At 42.9% G+C, this 17,460-nt stretch overlaps 1 protein-coding gene across 1 annotated transcript; it reads left to right on the top strand.

Annotated features, from left to right (window-relative positions):
* Window positions 1-9: 9 nt before the first annotated feature.
* Window positions 10-17,302, top strand: LOC119190593 (obscurin-like; the record flags this gene model as incomplete). Its single annotated transcript, XM_037442841.1, has 30 exons — window positions 10-346; window positions 1,334-1,615; window positions 2,042-2,275; window positions 2,583-2,772; window positions 3,069-3,247; window positions 3,525-3,751; window positions 4,126-4,301; window positions 4,589-4,767; window positions 4,983-5,108; window positions 5,370-5,503; window positions 5,769-5,914; window positions 6,086-6,264; window positions 6,584-6,780; window positions 6,932-7,090; window positions 7,377-7,621; window positions 7,956-8,257; window positions 8,511-8,698; window positions 8,940-9,436; window positions 9,685-9,922; window positions 10,275-10,432; window positions 10,730-10,854; window positions 11,364-11,662; window positions 11,978-12,453; window positions 12,671-12,786; window positions 13,260-13,371; window positions 14,135-14,273; window positions 14,429-15,851; window positions 16,137-16,318; window positions 16,643-16,792; window positions 17,096-17,302. Coding segments are annotated over 30 exons (7,557 nt in total), but the record flags the coding sequence as incomplete, so codon positions are not given.
* Window positions 17,303-17,460: the final 158 nt, after the last annotated feature.

The raw sequence follows: 17,460 nt of genomic DNA, 5'->3' as shown, positions 1-17,460 counted from the left end.
TCTGTAATACTTAAGGAAAAATCTGAAAAAATATTCGAAAACGATATCACAGAGAAACTCATTCACATTTCAAAAGAATTTGATGAAAATGAATACAAAAATACTAAAAGCAACGTAGACGGTGTCAAGAATAGGATTATAGAAGAGTTTGTTCTTGCACCTGAGAAAAAATTAGATAGTATAACGAAAGATATTCATGAAACTAGTGTAGAAAGAAAGAGAAAGGGCGAAACAAAACTATTTAGTGTAGAAGAAGAGGAGGACGACGAAGTGGAAGCGTTACTGAGACGAAGCCAGAGGCAAAGGAGCATATTAGACGATATACTGAATCAGGAAGATGAAAAAGGTAATTGTCCAAAAAAACATAAAATATTTGAGACGGGGGTCGTGACGCGATGAAAAGGCTGGCATTTGACGATGTAACGCTACGCAGTGTCGCGGGAAAATAACATATTTGTTCGCTTAAAGTCCGAAATTGAAATAGCTAATACCACCATAACGATCTGTCGTTTTAGATCCTTCTTAAAAGAACATTAATCTTTACTTCTAACTAAGCGCCATATGAGACACTAAAATGACAGATCATTAGAATCACCCGTTAATATTTATACCATGTACTCGACTAATGGCTATCGTATGTTTGTTTTAGAACGCATGCGTAATAACATTCCCTTCTGGCATACTAATATTTGGAGGTCGTTGCGGAAAAGTATTAAGTCTTTGCTGGCATCAGTATCATCATCAAGGTAATTCTTTATGATATTCAAAGCAATGCTTGCACGGACACGCTTTAAAGCACAATTGAAACACACACAACAAAGGTATGTATTATACACTTTTTACACACACATCACAGAGATCTGCAGTTTACGGCACAAAAACTCGTAAGTACATAACACGCGACAACATTGATTCCAGTAACAAACGCTGTATATACTGCGACACTATTGGGTATTTATATATGTACATATTCTTTTCTTTCGTAGGTGCTTCTATTCTAGCTTTGGTTGAAGGTTTCGTTGGAAATTCTTGTGATGTTCTTTATGTATATAGCATTATGTGCTATAATTGATTATATCTTTGTAAAATCTATGTAGTATTAAAGACGAATATCTACTTTATTAAAAAATATTTTCACATTGTAGATTTTAAGCCATATCCTTATTCATTCTCTTAAAGGATTCCCATTTTCAATGCTCTTCTACAGTGAAACATATAAAAAAAAACATTGCGCTATAGAAAATCTAATTATAATTATTTCTTATTTTTCATCTTTGAATCTTCTTATCGCCACTACTCATTAACAGATTTTAACTCATCATTCTATTTGCAGCACCCCCCACCCTCAAAGAAAGTTCGCTGAAGGACGGCCATGTGTACGAGTCGCTTCCTCTGGTCTACACCGTCCAGGCTTCTGGCACGCCAAAGCCGACGGTCCGCTGGCTTCACGACGGCAAGGAGGTGAAGTCCAACGCGAGGATCCACGTCACCAATGACGGAGATGTTTACAAACTGGAGATTGATAAGGTGGATCTGAAGGATGCCGGTCAATGGCAAGTCGAGATCGGTAATGATCTTGGCAAGAATGTGTTGAAGGCTGAGCTCTCTGTTTCACGTGAGTATAAAGATGCTTTAGTTTTTTAAACGCGTACTTTTTAGATTTCTAAATTTGACTGATCATTCTATTTTTAATAGTTAAATTGTATTATTTGTCACTATTTTCTATGTTTTTATAATGCTGTATGGTGACTAAGATATAGAGATAAGATAAGAGATAAAGCTTAATGTTCCTGTCCTAATATTCCCTATATAAACATGAGTGGGGATTTCGTTTTATTTTATATTTCAACAGATTTTTATTGAAATAAATGTTGGCAAATTCTCGACTTTATTTCAATTACGACCTAGGTATAAGGAAGGCGATCTGGACTTAATATAATTTAGTGCTTCAGTATTATTATTTAATGACTGTGTTCCTTATTAACTCTTTTAGTAAAAGAAATAAAAATAAATAGCGTACCAATGTATCCGTCCTGTACAGCGGAGAGCGAGCTGCGCAAGCCGAAGTTCACGCAGCCGCTGGAGGCGCAGCGCGTGCTGCAGCGCGAGCCCGTGCAGCTGCGCGCGGTGTGCACGGCCGACCCGCAGCCGCACGTGGCCTGGCTCCTCAACGGCAACGAGCTCACGCCTGACGCCACCATACTCACCTCCGCCGAGACCAAGGACATCGAACACGGACTGAAAGAGTGCACCTTCACGCTGCAGATACCTACTGGTCAGAACGAGCAGCATAGAATCCAAATCAGTAGCATTTGACACAAAAAATACCTTTAAATACAGGACTAGAGCTAACTTTTGCATATAAGAACAATTAAGTCTAAAAACAAAGGAAATTCAATTAAAAAAAATATTTAAAAGAAATCTTGTTAGAAATGTAGTCAATGATGTGAATAGGCACACGCAAAAGAAAGAAACTATTCCTAAATAAAATTTTGAATTCTTGAGTTCCCTAAACACCAATAATTGATACATTCTGATTACTGATAAGTAACTCATAGCTGATTTCTTAATACTCTTTGCAGGTCGCCACGCCGACACCGGTGAGTACACGATCCAGGCTAAGAACAAGTACGGCGTGGGCGAGAGCTCCGCGCGACTCGACATCCTGCTGCGGCCCGAGATCGAGGGCTTGAAGGACGTCACTGCTGTGCCTTATGAAGAGACCACCTTCATCGCTAATGTTCGTGCCAACCCTATCGCTGAGATTCAATGGTGAGCAATAATAGTATCTATCTTGTCTATCTGGGCACTCCAGTCGCCATTAGGTGCAGTAGATTTACTTCGAACAACATTGTTTAATAGATCGATTGCTATTTCAAAATTATCATTTGAAAATTATTATTTGAGACCTGATTAAAATTTTACTCTGGTTTTGATCTGAGTTAGTCCCAAGCGGAATTCCAGAATTTATTTTCTAATATCAAATACTGACTAAAGTCGCATAGAGCGAGTGAAGTAATCATCTTCAAACCAAGATTCCCAGCCTGACAGTGTATTATTGTTTACAGGAGTAAAGACGGCTATGTGATCAAGCCAACGGCTCACTACGAGATCATCGAAGATAAGGCCGCGGAGAAGTATCAGCTGATAGTGAAGAAAGTTGGTGTCGATGACGCAGGAGTCTACACGCTGACGGCCAAGAACGAGGTCGGAGAGACCTCACAGCAGGCCAAGCTTACCGTGCACAGTAAGTGAGAGTGTATTTGTAAAGTTGGAAAAAGTAATGAACGAGACTTTGGGGATTTTGAAGATTTAAGTGTAGAAAAATAATTGATTTATTCACACATAATATTGTCTTTCCATTATAACGAATCTTACTTTTCGTATGTAGACATGTAAAAGTTTTAAAAGTTATAAATTGTTTGTGATCTACTTTTATAGCAGACTTATGCACCAATGAGTCGGATCACATAAATTCACACTTAGTATTACATCGAAAAGCTAAAAGAAATTTTCCCTTACAGCCGGTGACCCAGTGTTCACAAAACCGCTACAAAAGCAAACCGTGAAAGACTACGACAACTGTACCCTGAAGGTGCGCTGCGACGGCGAGCCCAAGCCCGAGGTCCACTGGTACCTCAACGGCAAGGAGATCTCCTCCGACGAACGACGCACCATCACCACGCAGGTCGGCGGGCAGGTAGACAGCGAGCTGGAGATCAAACATTTCAACGCTAGTGATGCTGGCAAGGTTAGTGATGTCATATGTATCTTAGAGTATCCATCCTTTCTCTTTTATTTATTTATGTCACAACGTGACCAATCATGAGGTTTTTTTATAACTTAATACAAATAAACAGATAGAAAGTTACTCCATGGTATCTGGGGATTATGGTCAATGAACGTATGCAGTATCGTAGTATAGGGTAGAGTATAGTAAACATATTAGTGATACAGGAAAGAACATCAAACTGTGAGACTAAATTGTCACAATTAAAATTTTAGAACCGGCTTGATTCTTTTGTACCAATCCGCCCCCGTCGCCTATGATATTTAACAATGCTAGGAGATCCCTTGGCCGTTTACTGAAGTAATAAAATGATGTATATTTTGTTAACCACACAGTACAAGGTCCGCGCAGTGAACTTGGCCGGCGAGGCGGAGTGCGAGGCGCCGGTGTCGCTGGCGCAGGCGGCGCCGGGCTTCACGCACAAGCTCGAGCGGCAGAAGGACGTGGACGAGGGCGAGCCGCTCGAACTCAAGGCCAAGGTCGACGGCAGCCCCATACCCACTGCCAAATGGTGACTACAATATTCAATAATGACGAATCAATTGCTGGTTGTAAGATACTTGTGTCCGCCTGAATAGCGACCACCGTATACAAGCTTCCCGCCATAGTGGTATACTTTAGCATGTCCCTATCCGGGCTCTGCCGGTTATCCAGTTTTAAACAGGCCAGCAATATTATGTCAACTGGTAGACACTCTATCTGGACTACATTTTACTTACCATTAGGCGCAGCACGTCACTTTTTCATGCTCATATAAAATTATATTATACACCCTGTATAAGCGGAATATGCCCCCAGGTACAAGGACGGCGCGCCGCTGTCGCCCGAGGACGCGCGCGTGCAGCAAGTATCGCTGCCGGACGGCACGGTGAAGCTGAGCATCGAGCACGTGACGCCGGCCGACTGCGGCGCCTACAAGCTCGTCATCTCCAACCCGCACGGAGACCACTCCGCACTCTGCGCCGTTGCTGTTAACCGTTAGTATATAACCATTTCATATTAAGTTTACTCTCAACCGTTATGGGACACAGTAATTGTCATCGAGTTATAAGTAATTGTACTGTTTGATTTTTTCGAATGCATAAAATACAACATCCTGTATATATGACCTGAATTTAAAAAGATACCGCATTACTATTCTTTCTTCGGTGGAAAATAAAAAAAATTGTTGAGTAACCATTGCTATTTATAGCTACTCCGAGGAAACCATCGTTCAGCCAAGAGTTGGAAGACGTGAAAGCTGTCGTCGGAAAGCCTTTGAAACTCGAAGCTAGGGTTATGGCATTCCCTGCGCCTGAAGTCAAATGGTTCAAGGATGGTGAGTTAAATAACCTAATAAGACCAGATTATGATTATCAAAATTTAAGGTACATAATTAAAAAAACAATAAATCATTGCAAATTATTCGTGTATGCTGTAAGTATTTATATAAACCTACAAAAATCTATGCAAAGTTTGATAAGCTGTTACAACCCTCATCGACGTATACTCACTTTAGACGCAAAACTATATTTTCAACTTAGTTTTCAAAATAACACCTATATCATTTGTAATAAAGTCGTTTTAATGTTGTGTACAGGTCTGCCGGTCCGTCCGTCGCAAGCCATCAACTTCATCAACCAGCCGGGCGGTATAATCGGCCTCAGTATCGACAGCTGCAAGCCCGAAGACGCCGGCGTCTACTCGCTTACAGTCACCAACAAACTCGGCGAGGTGAGTATTTTATAGATTTCTTTTCTGAAAAATTATTTATTACTCGCAGTTCCGTCTGCGTTAAAAAAAATGTTAGAATTCAAGATTATAGAGCGGAAAATAGAATATTTTTAAACACGTGTTTAGGTTTTGTTTTTATTGTTGTAAATTTTCTAAAATTAATTTTATCCTAAAGTCACAAATAAAATCAGAAACTCTCCCCACCTCGACTGTCACTCTGCTCTCGAATTGTATAGATAAATAAATTTATATTTAATTTTCATAGGTTGCCTCTAAGGCCAATGTGGAAGTGACGCAAAAGGAACGCAAGCCCGCCTTTATCGCTGAACTGCAGCCCACAAAAGTCATCGAAGGATTCCCCGTCAAGATGGAAGTCAAAGTTCTCGGACACCCTCCGCCTACCATCAAATGGTAAGACAATCTTATAAAAGCTACTCGGCACGCACCAAATAATATTCTTACATTTTAACCGATTTAGATAAAGATTTTATTATAATAACTTTGATATGTCGACTCAATCTATTTTATTCAACGTCCTAATATTGATTGGACGATTAAATTATAAAATATCTGCTTTCCCAGGACTCACAACGGCAAAGAGATAGTCCCGGACGGCACCCGTGTGCGTGTAGTGTCCCAACCCGATGGATCCCACGCGCTGCTCATCGACAAGGCGACGCCCGCTGACGCCGGACAATACGGAGTGATCGCTACAAACGACCAGGGCGAGATGGCCAGCAATGCTGAACTTAAAGTTGCCAGTGAGTATACAGTTTTAGACCTGACAACAACGAGGAGATAGCCCTGAATTAATTCTATGGCTTCGTAGTGTCAATTTACGACACGAATCTTAAGTGCTACATACAAGTGAAAGGATATGTGTCAGTTTAGATGGTCACCCCATTTATACAATTCTAGGATAAGGTGCCACGCCGCGTTTTGGGTTTTGTTCCGCAGCCCGCCGTAACTCGATGTGCTGAGGCACCTCTAAAAATTTTTTTGTGCTTTAAATACATACAGATTATGGTTTATATCACAATGTAGCAGTAACACAACCTCTATAAACCCCTAAATCCCCAGGCCGTCAAGATGACTCGTCTCCACAAGAGCGTCCCCAGTTCATCCACGGCCTGCGCGACATCACGGCCGAGGAGGGACAGCCCTTGTCGGTGACGGCGCCCTTCGTGGGCAACCCTGTGCCTGAAGTCACGTGGACTAAAGACGGACAGCCCCTCAAGCCTAATGAGAAGATACTGCTCACTTGCGATGGAAAGAGGGTAACATATCTTGCTAGTGATGTTTATAAACGTATGTTTTAAGATCGTCCCAAAAAGTCGATATTTTGCAATGTCGATATTCTTTGTGTTTTTATCGATACTAATATTCGACGTAGAATTGTAATGCTTCACCTAAGCAATATGTTTCCAGGTGGGTCTAGAGATAAACCCGGTAGAGATGCCCGATGCAGGCGTGTACGGCGTGAAGCTGGTGAACCCGCTGGGCGAGGACTCGTCTGAAGGCAAGATCAACGTACGCAAGGTCTACCAACCGCCTACATTCGCGCAGAAGTTCACTGATCTGCAACAGGTATTGTGACTTATGTTAATGAATATTTATAAATGCCAAATGTAGGGATATACCAGCAGGATTATGTGATGGGCGAAATTCATATGCTCCATTACTGAATTATTGATAAGACTTCCAAATGTTTTCTTTGTAACAATTATAATATGGCTGGATACAATTTTTTCGTAATCTATGTTGCCACATTAAATTTTATCCGGGTTTACACATTACATGACAGGTGCCAAGAATTAAACTTACCATGTATGGCCTACCAAAATCTGATCCGAAAAATTTATTAATCCCCCAGCTCCCAACATTCGATGCGAAGTTCCCAGCCCGCATATTCGGTATCCCAGCACCTGAGATCTCGTGGTACAAAAACGGTCAGCTCCTCCGACCCTCGGAGAAGTACAGCATCAAGCGCGACGGTGACGCAGCGTGCCTGTACGTGCGGGACCTCGTGCCCGACGACGCGGGCGCGTACAAGTGCGTCGCCAAGAACAGGGAGGGCGCGGCCGAGTGCGAGGCCAACTTGGAAGTCGTTGATAAGATGTGAGTGCAGTTGTTTACATTGTCTTACTTAACTTGATGTTGATGAGGATTTCTACCGGTAAGCAGCAGTGTGTATGCACTGATGCGTTCCGGTTTGAAGGACATAATAGTCAAAATTATATCTCTTGGTGACGAGCGCAGTGGAGTGCCACGCGGTACTTAGTAATTTTACAGTTCTGCATGCTTTCGCTATTGTTTATGGGTGATCGTTCAACTGCAATAAAAAAAGTTGACATCGATATTTTGAAAACTTGTTGCCAGTTTTATTTACTAAAATTCTTTATGCCTGTATGTCTTGATTATGATTTTTTATATAAATATGTTCATTACACAGTGCCCGCAAGCAAAAGGTGGAGCCGCCGTCATTCCTGAAGAAGATCGGCGACCTGGAGGTGTTCCGAGGCATGAGCGCCAAGTTCACGGCCTGCGCCACCGGCACGCCGGAGCCCGACGTGGAGTGGTTCCACAACGACGTGAAGCTGTTCCCCTGCGAGCGCATCCGCATGGACAAGGAGTCCACCGGCCTGCTGCGCCTCACCATCAGCGGCGTCGACGTCAGCGACACCGGCGCCTACCGCTGCAGGATCTACAACCCGCACGGAGAGGACTCCTGCACCGCACAGCTTACTTATGATAGTCAGTTCACAATATACACACATTATTTACATACGTAAACATGAGCCTTTCCTTGCAAAACCACAACTTGTAATCGAAGATCAGTTCAGCTTATTTCCGTCTCATGGTCGACTGCTATATAGCAATTACAAAACACAAACATTAAACGCTTGTTCTTTGGAACAGAATATCTTATCCACCTTATTTGACATGTCTAGGGCTCAATAACTTAAAATCTTCTGTTCCATTCTAAAACCCTTTTCTTCTATTCCAGCCCTGGAGCCTCACACAGGCAAACGTCCTATCTCGGATCAATACTCGGACTTTGACAAAATGAAGAAGACCGGTATCCCGATGCCGCTCGCCGACAGGCCGATCATCTCGCGTATGGCCGACAGGCACCTCACTCTCTCTTGGAAACCGTCCATCCCCCACGGACCGAGGTTCCCCGTCACTTACCAGGTGGAGTAGCGGCACTGTTTATCTGATTTATGAATGAAATATTGACTATAGTAATTGCCGAAAGCTTAAGGTACTGTTTTTAATAAATCATGACACGTGAATTGAATTACTAATACAATGTTTTGATTTGTATAGAATTTGTCATTTATTTAAAGACACGATAGGCTAATTAGGCAGTCAAGATTTATAATGAAGCCAGTTGATATCAAACTTTATAATAATATCTGTAATCTGTGTCCAGGTGGAGATGTGTGAGTTGCCGGACGGCGACTGGTTCACAGCCCGCACCGGTCTGCGCTCCTGCGTGTGCGACATCCGCAACCTCGAGCCCTTCCGCGACTACAAATTCCGCATCCGCGTCGAGAACAAATATGGCGTCAGCGATCCCTCGCCCTACGCCATCACACATCGCTCCAAGCTCGAGCCAGACCCGCCCAAATTCATCCCCTACCTTGAGCCCGGCATCGACTTCAGACCAGAGACTTCCCCCTACTTCCCCAAGGACTTCGATATTGAGCGCCCTCCTCATGATGGCTACGCTCAAGCCCCCAGGTTCCTTCGCCAGGAACATGACTCCCAGTATGGTGTAAAGGGTCACAATGTCAACCTCTTCTGGTTCGTATATGGTTACCCCAAGCCCAAGATGACGTACTTCTTCAACGATGAGCCCATCGAGATCGGTGGCAGATATGATTGGAGCTATACCAGGAATGGACAGGCTACTCTGTTTATCAATAAGTAAGTGCTCATGTTGTATCAGCGGCCATTGAACTCATGTTGTTTTACAAATTCATTTTATAATATGCAATAATCAAATCGCCAGCATGTATATCAATAAGAATCACGTAACTGATAATAAAACAGATTCGGATGCTAACAATTTAAATGTGTTATAATTCATGAACAAGGCCAATGCTCCTGAGTCTTTAGTATTCAAGAATGGGACAGAAGACTTTTTCTCGTCTTATTACTCATGCTTTTTCCAGGATGTTGGAACGCGATGCTGGTTGGTACGAAGCCGTAGCGACCAATGAGCATGGACAAGCGAGACAGCGAGTTCGTCTCGAGCTGGCTGAATACCCCACCTTCATCAGAAGACCTGAGGAAGCTGTGGTGCTGCAGCGCAAGAATGTACGCATCGAGGCAAGGGTCACCGGCGTGCCCTACCCTGAGATCAAGTGGTACAAGGACTGGCAACCGCTGGCGCCCAGTGCCAGGATTAAGGTCAGTAGTTTTATCTAGAAATTCAAAATAATTTGGTACGTGACGAACACAGTCGTAAGTCTAAAGTCTATGAATGACATTTTTAAGTATCAGGAAATTACAGGCTGACTGAACCCATTATTTTTTTGTACATTAATTCTCCTCCGAGACAATGTCACCATAAAACACCACCACATTTTTAATGCACATTTGTTTCTCAAATCAGTGTTACGACCCTGTAATGAAAATAATATAATGTTACTATTTACGATCAGTTATGAGGCTTACTAAAATATGAGCACCATATCATTAAGTGGTAAGAAAACATTCCATCGGACATCTGGCGATACAATTACTTTTATTTCATCATCAGATCCAGTTCATCGAGCCAGACACCACCATTCTGGTGATCAACGACGCGATCCTCAAGGACGAAGGTCTTTACTCCATCTCCGCTCGTAACGTCGCCGGCTCTGTCAGCTCCTCCGCCATGCTGCATGTTGAGGAGAGCGAACATGAGTATTCGGACAGGTAGGTTAGATAAGTAATTAATACTTCATGTTACTTTTAGAAGAACGCAAATCCAGCAAGCCATCAGATGAGGAATGACAGCTACCCATAAGCATATAAAATGCTAGAAAAAAGTACATACCGAATAAAGAAGTTCAAAACTTGGGTTGTATTCAAACTCGACCACAAGAAGTATAGCAAAAAATCTGCTAATTCTAATAATGATGTCACCTCTGGCGAACTTTACCATTCATTATACATGAAACTAGTTGGAGTTAAAATGAGAGTTTTCAGTATTGTCGTTATTGTGTGTTGCAGGATCCGCGAACACCCGCCGCGCGTGAAGCCGTGCAACAAGCCGTTCGGCGACTTCTACGACCTCGGCGACGAGCTCGGCCGCGGAGTGCAGGGCGTCGTCTACCACGCCGCGGAGAGGCTCACTGGTCAGTACGATACATACTACTTTCCGGCACTGACACGACCTCGGTGTATTCGAACATAATCTATAGAATGGAGTGCTGAACTGAATTTATTTATTGCACTTCATACAAAACATGTAAAAGCAGACTTAATGCTAGAGCCATTCTATACCAGTCAACCTCAGTATATATAGATATAGATAGAACATAATAGGTGCACGTCAATAAAACTGAATTTCTTATAGAAGATCTATTGTCATCCTATATAATTGAACTGTTACAAGATATCAATCTGATATAAAATATTATAAAGATTATACTTCAAACGATACAATAAAAAACTTTATTAGTATACTTCTAGTTAGTGCTAGTTAAATGGAGTTGATAAATAAGTTTTTGTAAGACTACACCATTTGAAAAAACTCCCACTCGGATTAGCCTGTATAATTATAATACTCATTCCACCACTGACCTAGTTTCAATCATGTTTAAAACTAGAGGTCAAAATATCTTATTAACCTTAATTTCCACAGGACGTAACTACGCCGCCAAGATCATGCACGGCAATTCAGATCTGAAACCATTCATGAAGAACGAGCTGGACATCATGAACTTGCTCAACGACCGCCATCTCATCCGCCTGCACGACGCGTACGAACACGACCACACGCTGGCGCTAGTCACCGAGCTAGCGGCTGGCGGCGAGTTGGTCAGGGACCGTCTATTGAGATCTACCACCTATACTGAACGCGATATCGCTGGATACATCAGGCAGATGCTGAGAGGCTTGAAGTACATGCACGATAACAGTGTCGCCCATCTTGGACTTACCGTGAGTTTTCATTATTCTGGATATTGTTGTCGAGCATTATTAACTCTTTATTTTCGTCGCTTATAATATTGCTTGTTTCCTAATGATGTTACAAAGTGGTGTAGTAACCTGTAGTTTATTCATATTTCCATCTCCGTGATTAGAGGTGCACCTATCCCTATATTTGCGCATAAATCAAATTGAATGACTTTTAAATTTTAAATTTTGAGTACCTATTTGGTGACATCATGGATTTAAGCCAGGACGTCTACAATCTCACAACCCAGCTAAGATTACCGTCGAGTCTACACACATAACGTTAAATTGTCGTTTTAGATCGGCGAGCTGCTCCTGTCCCACGCGGGCAGCGACGAGCTGAAGCTCTGCGACTTCGGCCTCTCGCGCCGCATCCAGTTCAACAAACACGCCGCCCTCGACTACGGCATGCCCGAGTACGTCGCGCCAGAGGTCGCCTCCGGTGACGGCGTCTCCTTCGGCGCTGACCTCTGGAGCGTCGGCATCATCACCTACATCCTGCTCAGTGGACACTCTCCCTTCCGTGGCCTCAACGACCGCGAGACCCTCACTAGGATCCGCGAGGGACGCTGGGAGTGGCACGACGAGGAGTGGTGGTCTCGCCTCAGTATCGAGTGCCGCGACTTCATCTCCAAGCTCCTGGTCTACAACTGGCATGAGAGGATGGACGTCAATACCGCGCTCTCGCACCCATGGTTGACACTGGCTGACAAGATCTACCAAGAGGAGTACCAGATCACGACTGACAGGCTCAGAAACTACTACAATCTGTACAGGCAAGTATTGAATTTATAGAAATATGCACATTGCACGCATTATACCTGACATACCAACGAGTTACAAATTGTACGTTTATCATTATGGAATAATGGAATCAAGACAAACTATGATAAAATATATTATATAGCTTTCATGATATTTTTTAGTAACTTAACGCCCGAACTTAGATTTTGTTTGATGATAATATGTAACTGATAACCATTTAATATTTAGGGACTGGACCAGCAACGCTCAGTGCCGCACGTGGTTCCGCCGCAGGCCGCTCAGCGGCGCCTTCGAACATCCTTCGAAGATGGTCTACCCGCCCGGAGAAGTCTACACTCCTGAAGGTAATTTACTATTTTTGTATCTCACACAAAAGTGCGTTTATCAAACCTTTTTATCGTCTTCCTTATCACTTTATAAAAAAAATTGCAAACATGGAAGTGGACGATCTCCAGTCAAGCGGATGTTAGACTTACCAGCTGCGGCCCACTTTATAGAAGAAGGCATCCATCTCTTCCTCTACAGTGGTGATCTTGACATGATTTAGACGAGATGACTTTGTATGACAAATTAACATGCCCATGTGTCCGCCACAAATCCTTAATGGGGAAACTATTGGGTGGTAGTCATACTTTCTATCAGATTGGCATTATAAACATTTTTTTATTCTTTGCTCTCCCTAGTAACATCGATTTAGGAACTTAACATTACACTGTATTCCCTTCTTTAATCAGTTTAAATTTTAGGACATATTTGAGCAGAGCGTTGACAATCAGTTTTTATTAATATCTCTAATGCAATTTCCTCTTCTCTGCAGGTACTCCAGACCGCGACCGCAGCTCGCGCGAGCGCAAACCTGCTGAATGGGACCTCAAGTTCAAGCAATGGGACCATCCCGACTGGGAAGTGTCTGCTACATCTGAGAGCCAGTAAGTATATAAGCAGATTCTCTGGGTTACTTATTATCAGTAAGCATTTACTAAATCTGGAGAGACGCGGCTGCAATACTCTTTAGCGCAGTCGGGTATTTTTTTAGGTGATAGAATTAAACCAAATATAACTTGCCAAACCAACAAAGAACACGAATGAAGATGTAGGTAAACTTCAAGTTTTTTTTTGTCGAAGCCACACACAAACTACAGTAAAAAGGCATTCAATATGGAGGAGTGCAAACTGCAAATGTATAAAAAAAATCCTACAATAATCAAGCAAACGCATAGCTTTCATATTTTCCAATCCAAACTATTTAGTTTGACGAAAATAAATACATTCGTATTTATTTAAAAATCTAAACTTTGCGTGCGATCCTAGTCGCTAGTCTTGTAGTTACGAATTGAGTTGTGGCTAATTTTATATCGTTATCGTAGATATCGGCATGACAGTGATTAGTCTTACCCATAGGACCACATTATTCAATTGCATCGATATATATGTACTACGTACTGCAAATTATTTCTGTATGTTATTAGCACAATTATTTGTAATATTGTGTATTTCAAAGTGAAATGTAATTTCGTTTGAGAATATTTTTTTTAAATCACAAATAGAACCGCCTCTTTGAGTGTGAACTAAGAAGTTCTGGGTTCGAATCATAGGTTAGAAACAAATATTTTTGATTTTATTTATTAATAATAATAATCGTTGATAAACTATAGTTTTAAAAGAAACTCTACTTGATACGTCCGTGTTCAGTTACCAGAACGGTCCCGACACGTACCTGCTGCAGCTGCGCGACACGCAGTTCCCGGTGCGCCTGCGCGAGTACATGAAGGTGGCGTGCGACCGCTCGCCCGGCTACAGCCTCAACGTCTTCGACACCTACGACCCCAGGGTAAGGATCGAACACTTAGCACAAAGCAGGTTGTATGATATTGACTAGAATTTAATCAATGTAATTTATTAGACGATACTAAGAAAAGTTTTGTTTTTTATGTTACAGTAAAGAAGAACTAAATATATTTTCATACTACTCTCGTTTATTTACAGACCCCAATCATCCGCGAGCGTCGTCGTTTCACGGACATAATGGATGAAGAGATCGACGACGAACGTCGCGAAAGGATCAACAACTACGGCACCGAGAGCTACACCATCCGCAGGCTCAGACACGAGCTTGGAACTCGCCTCGACAGCTACGCAGAGGCGCAGGCGCTCATGGAGTCCAAAAAGGACGGACAGCTTCCGTTCTTCAGGGAGAAACCTCAGACCTTGCCAGTCAGGGAAGGAGAGCCAGCACAACTATCCTGTTACGCCGTTGGCGACCCCAAACCCGTCATCCAATGGTTCAAGAACGACATGGTCATCGCCGAAGGACAAAGAATCAAAATCGTAGAAGACGAAGATGGAAGATCTACCCTCAAATTCGAACCGGCGATGCACCATGATGTAGGCTACTATAAAGTCGTAGCACGAAACAAGGTAGGACAAACGGTAGCTAGAACCAGGGTAGTCGAAGCTACAACTCCCGACGCTCCCGACAGCCCTACTGCAACGGAAATCTCCGACACCGAAGTGCTATTGAGATGGAAGCAACCGAAATACGACGGAAACTCGCCTGTTGTCTGCTACAGCTTACAATACAAGGAAGGAGACAGCGTCGAATGGAAGGACGTTGCCAACAACATCGACCACGAATTCTTCGTAATCAGAGATCTTCAACCAGACACAAGCTACCAGTTTAGGCTATCTTCCCGTAACCGCATCGGATGGAGCGATAAAGGAATACCCACAAATCTGATCAAGACGAAAGAAGCCGGCGCTCCCAAAGTCGAAGTCACCAAAGCCATGAAACACTTACAGCAACTCACAGAATCCGGACAAGAGATCGTTCTAGACGAAGACAAACCGAGATTGGACTACGCGACAGAGGAGAGCCCTGTAGACTGGTACTCAGCGAACACTTTCACAGAGAGGTACAGCTTCATATCGGAGTTGTGGCGCGGCAAGTTCTCCATCGTAGTGAAGGGCGTAGACAAGACCAACGACAACGTCGTCGTTGCTAAGATCTTAGAGAACCGACCGGACACAGAAGTCCAGATCCAGAGAGAGTTTGAATGCTTAAGGAGGCTCAGGCATGAAAGGATATCGAACATATTAGGAGCTTACCAGGCGCCAGGCTCGCCAGTTTCCGTCATCATTCTGGAGAAGCTACAAGGTGCTGATGTCCTCACATACCTGTCCAGTCGCCACGACTATACCGAGCAAATGGTAGCGACTATTGTCACACAGATCCTTGACGGTCTCCAGTACCTCCACTGGCGAGGGTACTGCCACTTGGACCTTCAGCCTGACAACGTAGTGATGGCATCAGTCAGGGCTATACAGGTCAAACTTGTAGACTTCGGTTCCGCACATAAAGTCACCAAGCTCGGCACTAGTGTACCACAAGTCGGCGATTTGGAATACAAAGGTAAGTGTAAACTTTATAAAAATGCATGTACACATCATTGCTGGTTTTTAATTAGGTACGCATTCCTGCCCCCCATCTGCTCTACGATAATAGCACGAAATAATTTGTTCCGAAACAATATGTGTCGCTAGATAATCTTATAGTCTGAATGTATATATTACGTTCATGAGTACATTAAACTAATTTGTGTACCTGTTATTCCAAAATACACACGAACAATGCAATTTCATTCAAGTGTCAAATATCAGCTCATACTAACATTTTTACCGTTGTATTGTCCCACAGCGCCAGAGATAATAAACGACGAGCCAGCGTACCCACAGACGGACATCTGGTCGCTGGGCGTGCTGACGTACATCATGCTGTCGGGCAAGTCGCCCTTCCGCGGCTCCGACGACGCCGATACCAAGCAGAACATCTCCTTCGTGCGATACCGCTTCGAGCATCTCTACAAGGAGATCACTCAGGTACTGTCTTGAAACTAAGCACGGACTCTTCACCATATTATCATATTATTTTACAATCAAATGAAGAGACTATAAAACCGCTCGCTTGTGCTAAGCGACGCAACTCTTCAAAAACAATAGCAACATGGCCCAACATTTTGAAAGAAAGCACAGGTACTGCATTGTGTTCGTCAGTCTGATACATTAGATGTTAAGTCTCAGAATACTGAAACACAATAATTCCTCCACCATACCGCTTAGCTGCAAATATTATGATAGTGCCTGTTCAACTGGACTGTCGCACACTTACATACTTGCTATCGAAATAATTATTTGGTTTTTCAGGAAGCGACGCGATTCCTAATGTTCCTGTTCAAGAAGGTGCCACTAAAGAGGCCCTCCGCCGAGGAGTGCCATGAACACCGCTGGCTCACACAGAGCGACTTCATGAACAAGAAACGCGAACGAGCTGTCTTCCTTGGCAACAGACTGAAGGTAACAAAATTTCACGGATAAGCAATTGACTGTCAACAAACATAGGTGGATTTTTACAGTATTGTATTTTTTTGCCATCCCTCCTATAAATGTAGACGTAGCTCTCAATAACGCACTTACTAACACCCTATAAATGAAATGTCATTGGTCCTTCGAGTCAGATTTTACATAAACATAAAATACGTCAGTATCTTTCGCATTTTTATGCGCAATAATAACTATATGTGACCTTTACCATCAGACGACCAACTTATTAATTTCTGTAGCTTATAAAGATTACAATTGTTAATGCTTGTCCCTCAGGAATTCTCCGACGAGTACCACGAGCGCAAGGCGCGAGAGTCATCAGCGGCGGACAGCGTGGCGGCCGCCTTCGGACAACTCGCACCACGTCTGCTCACACGCTCCAACAGCATCCAGGACGAGCTGCTCACCACCACCACATTCGCCGCGCTACCACACTGAACCAATACCACGACTCCTGCCTACACCCTTGGAACTATTGGCAAATATATTGAATTATTAGAATAATATTAATCTACATTTCATTACTATAATATTGATATTTGGACAAAAAAAGAATGACGATGTCCCATAATTAATAATAATTTAGTATGAAAATATCCGCTCGTTTTGTACTTTTTATATTTTTTATCGATGTGTTTTGT

The sequence above is a fragment of the Manduca sexta genome, chromosome 25, assembly GCF_014839805.1.
Source record: "Manduca sexta isolate Smith_Timp_Sample1 chromosome 25, JHU_Msex_v1.0, whole genome shotgun sequence".
Classification (NCBI taxonomy): domain Eukaryota; kingdom Metazoa; phylum Arthropoda; class Insecta; order Lepidoptera; family Sphingidae; genus Manduca; species Manduca sexta.
This window is presented reverse-complemented; position numbering and strand designations above follow the sequence as displayed.